Source organism: the organism of the source record quoted next, unplaced genomic scaffold, assembly GCF_019419815.1.
Source record: "Pyrus x bretschneideri cultivar Hongxiangsu unplaced genomic scaffold, Pyrus_bretschneideri_v1 Contig63, whole genome shotgun sequence".
NCBI classification, from domain to species: domain Eukaryota; kingdom Viridiplantae; phylum Streptophyta; class Magnoliopsida; order Rosales; family Rosaceae; genus Pyrus; species Pyrus x bretschneideri.
In genome coordinates this window covers 987734-1002475 of record NW_025999802.1, presented here as the reverse complement: position 1 = coordinate 1002475, position 14742 = coordinate 987734, and the positions used below count along the sequence as shown (strand labels likewise).

The 14742-nt window shown below is 38.6% G+C and overlaps 4 protein-coding genes and 1 non-coding gene across 9 annotated transcripts; 2 read left to right on the top strand and 3 right to left on the bottom strand.

Moving 5' to 3' along the window:
* Nucleotides 1-2241: 2241 nt before the first annotated feature.
* LOC125472020 (ubiquitin carboxyl-terminal hydrolase 2-like) lies at nucleotides 2242-4918 on the top strand. Of its 4 annotated transcripts, XM_048573053.1 has the most exons (7): nucleotides 2347-2485; nucleotides 2568-2687; nucleotides 2886-2933; nucleotides 3330-3376; nucleotides 3635-3681; nucleotides 3809-3911; nucleotides 3985-4918. In XM_048573053.1, the coding sequence occupies exons 3-7, from the start codon at nucleotides 2903-2905 to the stop codon at nucleotides 4759-4761; spliced, it is 1005 nt and encodes a 334-aa protein (XP_048429010.1). In that variant the 5' UTR covers nucleotides 2347-2485; nucleotides 2568-2687; nucleotides 2886-2902; the 3' UTR covers nucleotides 4762-4918. The 4 variants fall into 4 exon arrangements, with proteins under 4 accessions (XP_048429011.1, XP_048429008.1, XP_048429009.1 ...); XM_048573054.1 differs by having other exon boundaries at nucleotides 2242-2577; XM_048573051.1 differs by having other exon boundaries at nucleotides 2246-2687.
* Nucleotides 4919-5450: 532 nt separating this feature from the next.
* On the bottom strand, nucleotides 5451-5523 carry TRNAK-CUU. The gene has a single exon. It is a non-coding gene; the product is annotated as a tRNA-Lys (tRNA).
* A 97-nt stretch (nucleotides 5524-5620) lies between these two features.
* On the top strand, nucleotides 5621-6938 carry LOC125471960 (transcription initiation factor TFIID subunit 11-like). Its single transcript, XM_048572933.1, has 3 exons — nucleotides 5621-6224; nucleotides 6304-6492; nucleotides 6572-6938. The coding sequence occupies exons 1-3, from the start codon at nucleotides 5736-5738 to the stop codon at nucleotides 6710-6712; spliced, it is 819 nt and encodes a 272-aa protein (XP_048428890.1). The 5' UTR covers nucleotides 5621-5735; the 3' UTR covers nucleotides 6713-6938.
* Nucleotides 6861-9916, bottom strand: LOC125471958 (probable leucine-rich repeat receptor-like protein kinase At1g35710). The gene is made up of 2 exons (XM_048572930.1): nucleotides 7505-9916; nucleotides 6861-7411 (listed from the first exon to the last, which is right to left on the bottom strand). Exons 1-2 carry the CDS (start codon nucleotides 9447-9449, stop codon nucleotides 7011-7013), a joined length of 2346 nt encoding a protein of 781 aa, XP_048428887.1. The 5' UTR covers nucleotides 9450-9916; the 3' UTR covers nucleotides 6861-7010.
* A 138-nt stretch (nucleotides 9917-10054) lies between these two features.
* LOC125471959 (vacuolar fusion protein CCZ1 homolog B-like) lies at nucleotides 10055-13686 on the bottom strand. 2 transcript variants are annotated; one of them, XM_048572931.1, is made up of 11 exons: nucleotides 13535-13686; nucleotides 13226-13454; nucleotides 13053-13146; nucleotides 12755-12938; nucleotides 12617-12655; nucleotides 12403-12512; nucleotides 11962-12057; nucleotides 11326-11772; nucleotides 11071-11226; nucleotides 10437-10666; nucleotides 10055-10333 (listed from the first exon to the last, which is right to left on the bottom strand). In XM_048572931.1, exons 2-11 carry the CDS (start codon nucleotides 13414-13416, stop codon nucleotides 10303-10305), a joined length of 1578 nt encoding a protein of 525 aa, XP_048428888.1. In that variant the 5' UTR covers nucleotides 13417-13454; nucleotides 13535-13686; the 3' UTR covers nucleotides 10055-10302. The 2 variants fall into 2 exon arrangements, with proteins under 2 accessions (XP_048428888.1, XP_048428889.1); XM_048572932.1 differs by lacking the exon at nucleotides 12617-12655.
* Between the last annotated feature and the right edge of the window lie 1056 nt (nucleotides 13687-14742).

Below are 14742 nucleotides of genomic sequence, written 5' to 3'. Positions count from 1 at the left end.
TTTAATGGAAGGATGTCTGTTCTATACTTCCAAATGTTAGCCTTAAACCTTTTGCTAGACAAACAAATAATTAACCATGTATTCACAATAAGTTAGAAGAAGAAAGTATCTATATAAATTGGTAATAGTTAATTCCTCTGAAGAGAAAAGACGGAAATGATGATTCTTACTCCATATAATTAAACCTAAGTTTACCAATTTACGTAAATCTGATCCGTCTTAGATCGGCAACATTTAACTTTGTTTTAAAAATTATAATATTGCCAAATAAACTACTATTTAATCATAGCATGATTGCAATACTTTTCTAAGTCTTATATAACACTATCACTAAATATATTTATTGCAAAAGACATCAATTTTCATTTTTGTTGTACTAAATTGCAACAAACTTATATTTTCTGAAACATTATTCAAATTCTCATCCCAGGTATGCATCCAATTTCACTTACTCTTTATTTGTATAAATTAAAAATTACCAAATGCAATGGATAGTCGGGGGGCTAAGAATTCACAGTGTTAGTCTTTTTTTTTCATCTAAGGTTGTCTTTCAATTTTTATTTTAGATTTTTCCTAATTTGGATAAAACCCTAATGATTTCGTTTTGCTGTCAGTATATACATGCTTATTTAGAATCAAATGACACAACTTTATATTTTACAATTATATTTTGTTTCTAATAGCTTATATAAGTTTTTCTTCGTTTTTCCTATAACATCGTATCGTAACATGGTCTAATCATATTCAATATAATTGAACAAACTGTTATCGACCGGTTAATGCCAATTTAAACACTTCTAATAAGTTACAGCTACATTATTATCTCGAATTTCAACATCAAATGTAAATTGTTTTACTTCAAATATGTCGTTAATTATTAATAATCGTTTTGACGTGTTATATACTCACACTCATAAAAGCAGTTATCCTCTTATACATAATTCTTCACCACAAATTTATATCACTATTAAAACACTTCTAACCTTAATTTATAGTTACTGCAGTATGTTCTATGTGCACATCATTTTCTTCTTCAGTTTCTGCTGTTTTTTGTTCTCTGAGTTGTACATGTTACCGGTGTTCACAACTAAAATCAATTACACAGACTTGACTACAGGTATGCCGCAACTTACATCACTTTCTGCCAACACTCTACTTCTTTTTCTTATTATATTTTCTGTGTTTAAATAGCATGAACATACTAAAAACCTGTTAATTACAAACTATCCATTACAAGTTTGCATTGACTGTTTTCTTCTTTTATGTCCAATAGTTTTAAGACCCGCAGCAACGCGCGGGCACTATTACTAGTAACAACTATTACTATTTTCAAAATACTTTTAAGATTTTATAGTTATGTAGTATATTTTATTTCAACTTTTGTATTTTAGTATTAGATTTAGATATTTAGATATATTTTGTTTTTATATTAAGGCGTGTGTATGCGACATACCACTTACAAATGCTGAAGCTAAAAATACATTAGCTGACTAGACGTGTGTGAGGCACAAGCCTAATCCATACGCATGCCAATTTTTATGTGAGTTTGATTTGAGTGCTAAATTTTTCTGTAACTTCAAAATTTGTGTCATAAGAAATAAATTTAAGTTCAAGTTGAAACTAGAAATATAAATCAACAAACGAAATTAAAAAGTTTCATTCAAAACCATGAATTAATAAGTTACAAACCAAGAAATAACAACTACACCAATATATTACATTTATAATAATAATAATAATAATAATAATAATAAATCTCTGTAAAACTGAACCTACCAGGTTTTCTTACCAAAATCGAATTGTATACCTTCTTTCAACAATTATTATTTTTTTTTTTTGAGAAAGTACGATATTTATTAAGAGTACTAGAAACCGTAGAATGGGATGATAGTGTGCACACATGGATATATATTACTTGTGTTTACATTTTCTTTTTAAATAAATATTTTGGATGTATAGAAAATTAGCAGCATTAATTCATAGATAATGTAATATTACACAAAGGACCAATGAATTATCTGGTAAATAACTGAAACAAAACGATATGGAGCAAAATCTGATCATGCATGGATGTTCTTCAGTTCAGGTCTCCAGATTTTCAGCAATCAATAAGCTCAGGAGAATTCAATCTTTCATCATTAGAACCAAAATAATAAATTAAAAAAAATTCAAATACACACCAAAAATACTCAAAAAAAAACCCACAGCAATACCAGAAGCTCTACCAGCAAATAAAGATAACCCAAAAAACTATAAGTTCAGATTTGGGCCTCGGCCCATATTTTTACTTTATTTTTCTGGGCCTTTATTATTGATAATGACTCCTAATTTCATCATGATGGGCTTTATTAAAGTGAAAAATAGAATAACGGGAAAAAGAGAGACGAACAGAGAGGAGGAAGGAACGGGGGACGAGAAGGAGACCAACTCGCTCAAAATCTCTGCGCGGCGGTGGAGGAGGCAGACGACGCCGTGGCGGTTTCTGGTAAATTCTGTCTTCTTCCCCGCTACTTCACTGGTTTTCTTATTCCGGGGACCTGCTAACGTCGTCGTTTTGAACCGAATAGAGGAATAAAAGAAAAACCCTCTTTGCCTGAATTGGGGCTTCTCGTACTCGGTCGATTGGCATTGATTTTACTGCATTGTATTATCGAACCAACATATCATTTCTGTGAAGGAATTAGTAGGTTTGTTGTAAATTGTTTGCTGGGCTGCCAATTTAATTTGCTTTTGTGTTAATTTCTGCATCTAAATTTATGTAATTTTGTTAATTTTTTGCTAAAATTGTGCCCCGAATTTGTTTAAAGCTCATAATTTTATAATTATTTTTGTTTTTTTTCCTCTTATGGTGTTTCTTAATTACCCTTTTTTACCTTTCTTACCAGATTAATTGTTTTTCATCATGTCTTGGTGCACGATTGAGTCCGACCCAGGTATAGTTACATCTTTCTTGTCCATTTGGTACCATGTATATTAATGTTTGAGCGATAGTCTTGACGTGGAACTGTATAGTTCGTTGTTTTTGATATATCAATTGTACTGAAGTGAAACACATCACATGCTCTACGAGAATTGATATTTCTAGCAATAAGCATTATGGGGTCCATAAGTTTGGTTTTGGGAATGTGTTTTTGGGACCGTTTGAGTGATGAAAGTTGTGATCTGGCGACGCAGATTGATAGCGTATAGGATTTGAGTAATTTAGTAATGGTTAATACGCAGGAGGACTTCAAATTTCCAAGAAGCAAATTTATAATTTTCGAGAAATTGGAACAGCTGTAGTATACATGAAGTGTACTAGTTTTTTCAAGGTCTGCTTTGCCTTTCAGGGGTGTTCACTGAACTTATTCAGCAGATGCAAGTAAAAGGCGTGCAGGTACGCTTTCTTTGACGTCTTTTATGTCTATGACTCTATATTTATATTTTGTTTGGGATGCACTTATCCTAGTTTATAGTTGACGCCTACTATTACTGCTCGAGGTTAGGCTATAACTACTTCTTGGAGATGTCTTTGCTCCTTTTGTTGGTAGATTGATTATATCTAACACTTACCCCTTTTCCCCTTCTTGGCTATATCCAACTTTTACTTATCAAAGAAATTGTTTACTTTATTTCCGTTGGTATGACCTTGCAGGTTGAGGAACTGTATTCATTGGACCTCGATTCTCTGAACAATCTGAGGTACGTTAGTTTCTGTTTAAGATTTTATCTCCTGGGCAGATATCCTCATTTTTGTTGAAACAAATGTTTGAGGTTTATATCTATGTTATCATTGTTTTAGTTACTGTTTTTCCCTTGAAATTTACAGGCCAGTGTATGGTTTGATTTTCCTATTCAAATGGCGTCCAGGGGAAAAGGATGACCGCCTTGTAATTAAGGATCCAAATCCTAATTTGTTTTTCGCAAGCCAGGTTGGTTTTTTATTGTAAAAGTAGTGGTATATTTGTAAGGTCTTCTTATCAGAAGGTTTGTATATCCTCCCAGGTCATCAATAATGCTTGTGCAACCCAAGCAATCTTGTCCATCCTCATGAACTGTCCAGATGTTGACATTGGTCCTGAACTGTCAAAACTGAAAGAATTTACGAAGAACTTTCCACCTGAACTGAAAGGATTGGCAATAAACAATAGTGAAGCCATCCGTGCCGCCCATAATAGTTTTGCAAGGCCTGAGCCATTTGTTTCTGATGAGCAGAAGGTAGCTGGAAAAGATGATGACGTCTACCATTTTATAAGCTACTTGCCTGTCGATGGAGTCCTGTACGAGCTTGATGGACTGAAGGAGGGACCCATTAGCCTTGGACAGTGCCCCAGCGGGCAAGGTGACATGGAATGGTTGCAGATGGTACAACCTGTAATCCAGGAACGTATTGAAAGGTATTCCAAAAGCGAGATAAGATTCAATCTCTTGGCCATTATCAAGAACAGGAAAGAGATGTATACTGCTGAACTCAAGGAACTCCAAAAGAAGAGGGAGCGTATTTTGCAGCAGCTGTCTGCCTCACAGCAAGATAGACCAGCTGACGGTAGCAAGTTTGAAGCGCTGAACAAAGCTCTTTCGGAAATCAATGCTGGGATTGAGGGTGCAACAGAGAAGATCTTGATGGAGGAAGAGAAGTTTAAGAAGTGGAGAACAGAGAACATTCGCAGGAAGCACAACTACATTCCGTTTCTGTTTAACTTCCTCAAGATTCTTGCCGAGAAGAAGCAGTTGAAGCCGCTTATTGAGAAGGCAAAGCAGAAGGCAGGCAACACTAGATGAATGAGATACAATGATGTTGTGGTTAACTGTAGTGTGGGCATCTGGGGTTATTTTAAGTGTTGAGTTGTAAGTTAGGGTCAACCTAACCAGATTATGCGTGTTTTCGTGAGGTTACTCTCTAAACTTAGAAGTTATTTTGTTGAGACATTCCCTGGAATTGACTTGTTCACTTTTGTTTAGGTCAAGAAACATACATGTCTTAAAAAATCTGGTAGACATCATAGCTTCTGCGAGACTTCACGGGAGATTTTTTGTGGCATTCAGGCGGACATTGTTTAAATTGCTCTTAGACTGGCTAGTGAACTACCAGTCGCTACGGTTATATCCGCACTTGCGACTGTTGAACCGTATCGTATTGGAGAAATGAGAGTGATACAGTACTAGTACCCCCGTCAGCTGTGGTACTTATACTCAAAACTTGCCATTTGTACAGTTTTTTTACAGCTGCATTTAAAATTCATCATGCTTATATACAAGAACGAAAACAAACGCCACTAAAGCACTACGGTATAGTTGTATTTCTCTTCACTTGTAAGAGGTCTTAGGTTTAATTCTTACTAAAGGCGAATTTGAACTACATTAGACTAGCAGATAATATCGTTTGTTTGTTTAATGCAGATAATATCGTTTGTTTAAAAAAAAAAAAAAAAAAGGAGAACGAAAACGTTTAAAAAAAAAAATTCCGGAAGCGCCCACCGTGGGGCTCGAACCCACGACCACAAGGTTAAGAGCCTTGCGCTCTACCAACTGAGCTAGACGGGCTAGGACGATTAGTCAACCGTCATTAACATTAATCAAAAAGCAAAGCCTTATCCAAATCCTCTCGTTTTGGCGCCATCATCAACCGTCAACGTTTGATGGGTCGGCCTTCATATGCAGTTTAGATATTCAGGTAGTTGAGAGAAACAGAGACTTCCTAATTCAATTATTGAAATCAAGATTAAAGAAAATCAAACACATTTTCCAGATAGTCAATGGCTGACTGCACCGGAGGAAGACAAAAAGAAGGCTACTCAGTGGAGGCGACGGCGGCGGTGAGGAATCGGTTGTCCGGGCTCCGCCTTGACAGCACCTTCAAGTCTTCCTCCGTCGTTGATCCCAAGAACCCTACGAAAACATTGAAGAGGCGATCCCCCACCCAATCGCCGCCGGTATCCGAACCCAACGCCAAGAAAGAGAAGCTTTCTCTCCCTCCTACTCCTCTTCTCCGCCGCTGCATTTCCGACACTTTCTTTTTCAACCCAACTCCTCCGGCTCTCCAGTCTCCTCCGGAGCCTACTGTCACTGTTACACCGCCGTCACCACCACCACCTGCCCCAACAACCAATAAAGTCTTCGCTTCTGCCTCTGACTCGGCCATTAATTCGAAGCCCAAACTCCGCCGCTCCGTCTCCGATCCCACTCCTCGCTCACCGAAAACCGTCTCTGGCAGTGACGAGGATGACGAAACTCCCAATTCTAAGGTTTTCCTGAATTAATTAAATTTGCTAATTAATAATTTCATGGTGGTTCTTGGAAATTGATTATTGTGTGTGGTTCCAGAGGCTTGCGAGGATAAAGAACCGGGTAAGAGAGATGAGCCTGTGGTTCCAACAAGTCATGCTTGATGAAGTCGAAGATCACGAAGAAGGCGACGAAGAACAACACCATCAAGAACAAGATGAAAATGGAGGCACGTCACCCGCTGATCAGCATGCTAATCATAACACTAACTCTGTCAGCGCTGCTGAGGTACCTACTGGTGTTCTTAATTTCTTTCGTTCGTAAATTGGATTAATTCTGGTGTTAATTAAGCTTTGGATTGTTGCAGGATGATTGCGAGAGAAAATTTGAAGAATCAGTGAGGGTGGAGAGGTTGGAAGAGTGCCAAGTCATTCGCTTCAGGTGCGGCTGCGGCGTTCCTTATAACTTCCTTCTTGCCGGAGACAACTGCTACTACAAGCTCATGTAGATCCTTGTGGAGGCAACTGCTTCTACGAAAAGCACTTTTTATTCTTGGCTTTCCCTACTGTTTCATTTTGTTCTGTATTTGTTTTCTTTCATTCTTCTTTCGTTTTTGTTTTCGCTTTTCTGAAGTAGAAAATCTGGAACATATGATCTGAGACGATGTAAAAACGACGGCATTACTTTGTTTACTAAATTGCAAGTACAAATAAATAAAGTCTTCGGGTTCTATCTGCGAATGAATGAAAGAGTGTTGTTTTTCGATGGATTGCTCAACGGTGCGAAGTGAATTACACACGGTTCTCCTATTTCTTTTCCACCTGATAAATTTCTTGGTTCGTAAGTTCCTGTAGCGAAATCGAATCAAGAGGCTTGGGCAACTGAGGTCTACGAACAAGAAGCTCCTTCGTTACTTGTTCCATCGTTGGACGAGATTTTGGTTTGGTGCGCAAGCATCCCAACGCCAATGTCATAACCATAACCACACCAGAAGCTGTTTGTCGATTGCTGGGAGGAGAGAGCCGTGGATCCAATACATCTTCCAACGTCATTTGTAGAAGCGATGGCGACTTTGAGGACTGTGAGGAAGATGCGGAGATCAAGGAAAGAAGTTCTCCTGGATGTCTTCCCATGATTATTTCCAGAGTGAGCACTCCAAAACCATAAACATCGCATTTTTCAGTCACGGCAAATGTGTGTGCAAGTTCTGGTTTACGGAAAACAAGCAAGTGTATTAGGATATAAGAGCTGAATCAAAGAATAAGTGAAGTTAAAAAAGCTGAAAAAACTATGGGTTCACCTGGTGCAATGTATACCGGAGTGCCGGCAAGTATTATTGTTCGATTACGCAAATGAGGATATAAGAGCCGTGCTGTGCCAAAGTCGGATAAAGAAGCCACCATGTCCGAGTTGAGAAGAACATTGCTGCTACTCACGCTTCGGTGAATGATCGGTAGGGTGCAGTTGTGATGCATGTATGACAACGCATGCGCTACGCCTTCGATGATATGTAACCTCTTGGTCCAATCCAAATCTGCAGCTTCAACATCATTGCCCAGAACACTGAACAAGCTTCCCCTTTCCTTGTATTCATACACCAAGAACATACAACGCCTGTGCAAGCAAAACCCAAGAAGCTTCACAATGTTTCGATGTCGGATTTTTGACAGCATTCTTGCTTCATTCTTGAAACTCTTGAAGAGAGCTGGTTCCCCAGCTTCCCAGTGGTGGAGCTTCTTCAAGGCTACTACTTTTCCGCTTGGTAGCTGTGCTTTGTAAACACTGCCATAAGCTCCGCTCCCAATACAGTATTTTATGTCAAAGTCCTCTGTTGCTTTCGTGATATCCTTGTATGCGATTTTTCCATCAAAGTTCCATATCGAGAATAAATCTCCGTTCTTTGTTACTCCACCGGACTTGTTTTTCCGAAGTAATAAACATCGAGGAAAAACAAAATAACCAAGAATGAGGAAAGCTAAAAGAATTCCGGGAACCAAGATTTTCACGAGGACCAAGTTCTTGCTGCTGGACCTGGTTCCTATCGAGTCACCAAATGAATCATTGTTGCCGCTGACAAATACATCAGGTGGAAACGAATGCTGGAGATCAGTTGGGATATGACCCTTCAAGGAATTGTTTGACAAACTGAGTCGACGAGCTCTGTGCAACAAATTGAAAGAAGGGGGAATGGTACCAGTGAGTTTATTGTGGCTGAGGTCTAAATATTCCAACGAATTCCTCAGGCTCCCAAGCTCAGAAGGTACTTTTCCTCGTAGTGAGTTATGGCTGAGGTCAATACTAGTCAGTGCAGAGAGGTAACCAATCCGAGCGGGAATACTCCCAGTTAAAAAGTTGCGGCTCAATAACAAGAGTTGTAACTTCGAGCAATTCCCAAGATCAGTTGGGATCGATCCTATTAGACTGTTACTGGAAAGGTCTAGAACCAAAAGATTGAAAAGTGATCCGATTTCAGGTATTATGTTACCCGAAATTTGGTTTGACGAAAGAACAAGATACTGTAATTGTGTTAACTGAGAAAGCTCATGAGGTATGACTCCGGATATCTTGTTCATGGACAGGTTTAGTGCCTTGAGCTTGACTAGATGACTTAGAGACGGAGGAATTGAACCGGTGAGACTGTTAGCACTAAAATCCAAATGTTCCAAGTTGTTCAAATCCCCTATTTCGAAAGGGATGGAACCGTTGATCTGGTTCCATTCGAGGGACAGAGATTTCAAACTAGTTAAACGGCCAATGGTGGCGGGAATTGGACCAGTGAGCCTGTTTGCTGATAGTTGCAGGGTGACCAAGTTTTTCAAGTTCCAAAGACTTGAAGGGATATAACCAGTAATTTGATTGTAAGAAAGGTCAAGGTAGTTGAGCTTGGAAAGAGTACCTATTTCAGATGGAATGCTGCCCTTGAGTCCTCTTGCATGAAGCCGAAGACGAACAATGTTTGGAAAGCAAGAGAAGTTGAATTTTCCAAAATTGCCATCGTCCCCCAACTGGAGATCAGGTGGCAGCGAAATCTCCGTGATGCTTCCGGCAGTGTTGCAAGTAATGCCGGGCCACTCGCAGAGATGGTTGGTGTAGCCACTCCACCACCCGCTGGCAAGCAGAGCCCGGGCTTCCAGTTCTAGTGACCATGGCTGCTGCGACTGGGATGATACCGTCGCCACCGCTAATGCAACTGCCGTTGCAACCACCAAGGTGGGGATGAAACGAAAAGGAAGAGAGAGATGCATCTTCTTCCAGCCTACAGTTGTATGGAAAGTTGAAACAGAAAAGAACAGGTTAGTTTATCATTCAGTTGACTGGTTTGCGTTGACGCGTAGCTAATTACTTGTCCACAAATTAGAGTGCTATTACTTTCAAGTTTCAAATCAACGCGTTGCCTTGTTGACTAAGCACTCTTTTGTTCCCACAGATTTTTTTTTTAACCATGATTCTCAAAAATGGCGGGAGCTGCTTCAGTGCAGTGCCTTGGGTAAAAAGTTAAAGGAAAAACAGGAAAAAAGCACTGAAAATGCAAATGCTGGGTTTTGTTTTGTTTTCATCCCTACACTCAATTCTTGATCATAAGGGTCCACTTGTTTCTATGTATGTACAAAGCACCTTTGCTCGTAAACGCTTTTGCTACAAACATGTTGAAATTTCAATTGAAAATACAAGCATTGTGTTTCCTTATAAAACACTTGAAAGTGCTTCTCCCAGAAGCACTTGTATTACTCTAAATCACTTTTAAATTTTCCTGTCAAACGTAGTCATAATATAGGCCTTTAAGAAGCAGCCCCAACACAGGCACAACTCTTCCCCAACGTCAAAGGGCACGATCATAGAGACTACGGACTAATAGTAAACCAAGAAACACTTGCAAATACAAAACAGAAAGTACATGACAACGAAATGATAAATGATATCTATTTTCTACTTGCAAGTGTGTTGTCACAGAAATCTACAGTGCTGAGGGCCAACGGTTCGACGTGAGGTGCACAGAGCCAGTAGGAAATAGCACAATACTGAGCAACAATCAGGTAGGGCGCACCTCTCATTTCGTCGCACTGACTTAGTATACATCTCAAAAACAAGAAATTTCCCCTAATTCAACGAGAAAGCTCCATTGCAGTACCTGCAAAACTCAAAGAAAATAACTAATCCGTAAATATGCTCTAGCGCATTGTCCTCACGAGTGATCCGTGAAAAAGTGCAGCATTGAACAAAATATGTAGTACCTGTTGCTGAACTTCTCAACAGCATCAGAGGCATAGAGAAGCGTTTCATTGGCTTTCTCTAAAACCATATAAAGCTCCTTCCCTCTTGTAACCCGAGCAATAACCCAAGCATTGTTTTTTGCTCTGATGCTAACTTCCAATTCTTTCTCGTGACCAGCATTATCCGATTTCGTTCTACTTTTTTCCAAATCAACTTCTTCTCTGACCTTACTTAAGGCAAGTAAGGAGTCCTGCCACAGACGAGAAAAATGGACAACTTGGAACCAATAGATAAAAGTCATACATCAGCATTAATTTCATGAGATCTGGTCTGGTCAGTAACCACTAAGCCTATCTTGCAAAAACCAACTGCATTAGGGCCACGGATAACGCCCAATGTAGAAGAATGCACTGAAGATGCAACCTAGTCTAGCTGATGAATATCATGAGCATGGTACCAGTAAGAAAAGCAGAAGACTGAAAAAGAATAGAATAATGGCCACCTAAGTTCTCTCCCATAATTTCTTAGCTGCAGCTAGGGACTTATAAATTTTACATGTAGTAAACAAGGTGAAGATCCTCAACCAAATGGCTGTTTTAACAGGGACTGTGCGGAACAAGAGAGCAAGACAAACACTGTGGCAGGTTGTTTTACCTTGGTAAGGGTAGTGACTTTTCCTGGTGGAGAAGCCCTGGATACACTTCTGTCTCCATCCACTAGTAAATACCGATATCCACTAACATGATACGCATTCTCACCACCCCATCCTTTTGATAATTTCTCTTCAACTTTCAACAGCTTTAGGGATACCTGGTAAATGGTAATGACAATGCCAATGACAAGTTTATATTTAGAGAAGCTGTTTGATAACATAAGCATTACAGTTAACAGCAGAGCTAGAAAGCTCACATTTTCAAGAACTTGCTGCTTCACTGCAGAAATACCTTGATCGCCATTTAGTACCAAAGAAACAGGAAGGAGAAAAATTAAGGTGAGACTCTTATGCTGATGGGTACACAGATACATTCTCTCCTCTGTCTGATGAAGCAAAACTGTTGGGGTGGCAGAAGCTCCAGTACTAGTCTCTGCACCCCAAATATCACTGACAAGAAAACCGTCCTTTCCTTTGGACCACTTATCAGGTTGCAAGGGCCGTACGACACGAGAACTGTTATCTCCAGTAGGAGAGTTGTCAAGTGAGCCATGCAATTGTTCTGGAACAGCATCAGGACGGGCCAAACTAGAACCTGAGGATGTAGCTCCCTTCCGTAAATAGGACCAGGAACTTACTCCAGAGGATAAAGCACGGGGAGTCAACCTTAAAACAGCATATGCAAAGAGGTTTACGGTATCATCCTAACAAAAATAGGGAAACAAAATTCACGGAAGTTAGCATTTCCAAAATAAATGTACTGCGCACTCCTAGCACTCCTGCTACGAAAATTCAAAATAAAATTTATCTCAGTTCTTAAGGTTTTCTTGAACTTGAACACTAGATGGCTTTTGAAATGATTAAAAAACACCAATGTTAGGATCAAACCATACAGGAGAAAGTGTGGTGGACACCAACAGGTCCTGAAACAAGATTAATGAGTGACACGGCATGTTCCCAGCACAAGATTCAAGTACCCTAACAAGCGACTGCAAAGACAAGTGAACTCATTAAAAGAACTATACAAAATAAAACTATACAATATTGCATTAACAACGAAAAACTAGTATTAGGAGGTTCAGGTAGGACTTAGAAGTCCTCGTACGTACAAAGATGTAGAGTTTTGAACAATAAAAGTAGGCTAAAAGGTAGCTAATAGGACTGTTAGTGATGATAGATAGACCTAATGGTAAAGAAGCACTGGATTAAAAGTTAAGGTCGAAGAATCTATAGTATAACTGTGAAACTGAATGAGATGAAAATTACTGGCCAATATGTGAACAAGGCTTAAATATTCCTCTAACATATGATTAAAATATATTCTGAAAAAAAACCTGAACTTCGATTGCTGCTTCCCGCCCTACAGTAAGCATCTGTACAGTTCCACGCTCCTTCAAAGAGTCACGGAATGAGGGTAGCAGTAGTTTCTTCCCAACCAGAAAATCTGCCGCAGAGAGTAAAACCACACATATGAGACACAGCAACTTCAGCATTACTCAGGAAGAAAAATCCAATCGAGACAGCATGATACAGCAACTTCAGTATTACCCCAGCAACACTCATCGAATGGAGACCGCTTTTGAAATGCTGGCAATTAGTGACTATACAATGAAATTTTAACCCCAAAGACGATATAAAACTGGACTTCAATGCAACTAGTAGGAACACAATTGTACGATGACTTACCACCGAGATAGTCCATGATGAAATGGTACAAATGCGGTCGAGTTAGTCCTCCACCGGGGTCTTTATCAAGCAACGCTCTTATCGATCCATGAAACATCACGAAAAGAGAATGTACTTCCTTGAGAACCTTCCTCAATGCATCACTTCTCCAAATCGGTTCAAACTCCTTGTTTTTCTCCACTACCTACCACAATGTAGAGCAATGATTCTAATCTAATCTAAAATGTGGGCAGGGGGATTCGAACTTAACTGAAAAATAACTCAAATAATAATTGAAAATGAAGAAACAAGAGCTCACCATGACCATCCAGATATCGGGTTCCGCCTCGTAAAAGACATGGGAATGCCTCTCTGCTTCAATGGCCTCGCAAGCAGCCTCCGGAGAGAAGATTCTGCACAAAACACAACCCAATTCTTCTAATTAAAAACCAAAACCCCCCAAAAAATGCAATTGCAAAAAAAAGTAGAAACCTTGTAAATGTGATGAGTCCTTCACTGAGCCCGATCACAGAGAATTGGGCGGAGAAGGGCAAATCAGCTGGAAAGAAGAAGAGTATCTTGTCCAACTCCTGCCCTTCGTTCTGACCCCTCCTCAAATCGAATATGCACAATTTCACTCCCTCTGGAGTGGTAGCCGTAGTAGTGGCAGACGACAAGCCCATGATTTCTTCTTCCTAATTTAATGGCGCAATCAAACAATCTGCATAACGAATTGAAACCCTAATTTCGTGAGCTGCTGAATTGAAACGACAGGTAAATACGAGATTGGAAGGGGCTTACTTTGCCAAAGGTTGACGACGATATCTACATGTCACAGCGAAGCTTCCTGTAGGTGTTAGGGATTTTGGTACCAAATTATGATTTTATTAGACACAGATCGTTTTATTGCTTTGTCCTAAGTTTGAATGGTAGGTAACTGGGTGAGAGAATTTTCACTAATTACTGTGTCTGTACATAACAGAAATTTACCATGGCCCCGAGGAGTAACAAAACCGCCTTGCGGGGAAAGTGACTCCGAAATTTGGTTTATAATTAATTTTGTAAAATTTTTTAAAGTTGATTTGAAAACGAAATTATTTTTTATTGATTTTCAAAGTTAAAAAATAAAAAAAAATAATATAAACTAATAGTCGGCCCCCAAATACTTTTTTATGTGCCGAAAATCTTCAAATGGTCCTAAATTAATTTTAGGAAACATGTAGTGCGACGAGAATGACTCGAATTTTAGCTTATAATTAATCTTGTAAAAATTTAGTTTTAGGAAATATTTTACGTGAGAGCTAAGGAAAATTTTGTAAGATTTGAATGTGATCATACTGTCTAATAAAACCCAAAACTATTTTTTTTATGAATTTTTAAATTAGAAAAAATAGAAAAAGTAATATAAACTAATAATTGGCCCCTAAACATTTTTTCATATGCCGAAATTTGTCAGAATGTGCTAAATTAATTTTAGGAAACATGTGGCATGGGAGAATGACTTGAATTTTGGTTTATGATTAATCTCATTAAATTTCCAAATTTGATTTGAAAAGGTGGGTTATAACTCACAATTTTGAATGAAAAAAATTTCAAGTTGTAAGAAATATTTTGCGTGGGAGCTAAGAAAATTTTTGCAAGATCTTTGGATGTGATCCTACCATTTATTAGGTCCGAAAACTATTTTTAGGAAACATGTGGCGCAACGAGAATGACTCGAATTTTGGCTTATAATTAATCTTGTAAAAATTTTCAAAATAAAGTTGAAAACATAGGTTATATATAACTCACAAATTTTGTGAAAAAAAAAAAATGAAATTTTAGTTTTAAAAAACATTTTGCATGGGAGCTTAGGAAATTTTTTGCAAGACCTTTGGATGTGATTGTACCATTTGTTAAGTCCCGGAAGCACTTTTCTTGATTTTTAAAGGTGAAAAGTAGCAACAATAATATGGACTAATAGTGTGCCCCTAAATATTTTTTTATATGCCGAATATCTTCGAAATGTC

Coding starts and splice junctions, on each gene's coding strand:
- LOC125472020 (XM_048573054.1), top strand. CDS start 2,903: ATGTCTTGGTGCACGATTGAGTCCGACCCAG. Junction 3,377..3,634: donor TGCAAGTAAAAGGCGTGCAG/GTACGCTTTCTT, acceptor ATGACCTTGCAG/GTTGAGGAACTGTATTCATT. Junction 3,682..3,808: donor GATTCTCTGAACAATCTGAG/GTACGTTAGTTT, acceptor TGAAATTTACAG/GCCAGTGTATGGTTTGATTT.
- LOC125471960 (XM_048572933.1), top strand. CDS start 5,736: ATGGCTGACTGCACCGGAGGAAGACAAAAAGAAGGCTACTCAGTGGAG. Junction 6,225..6,303: donor ACGAAACTCCCAATTCTAAG/GTTTTCCTGAAT, acceptor GTGTGGTTCCAG/AGGCTTGCGAGGATAAAGAA. Junction 6,493..6,571: donor ACTCTGTCAGCGCTGCTGAG/GTACCTACTGGT, acceptor GGATTGTTGCAG/GATGATTGCGAGAGAAAATT.
- LOC125471958 (XM_048572930.1), bottom strand. CDS start 9,449: ATGCATCTCTCTCTTCCTTTTCGTTTCATCCCCACCTTGGTGGTTGCA. Junction 7,412..7,504: donor TCCGGTATACATTGCACCAG/GTGAACCCATAG, acceptor TCCGTAAACCAG/AACTTGCACACACATTTGCC.
- LOC125471959 (XM_048572931.1), bottom strand. CDS start 13,416: ATGGGCTTGTCGTCTGCCACTACTACGGCTACCACTCCAGAGGGAGTG. Junction 11,773..11,961: donor TGTCCACCACACTTTCTCCT/GTATGGTTTGAT, acceptor TATTTTTGTTAG/GATGATACCGTAAACCTCTT. Junction 10,334..10,436: donor GTTGAGAAGTTCAGCAACAG/GTACTACATATT, acceptor TGAGTTTTGCAG/GTACTGCAATGGAGCTTTCT.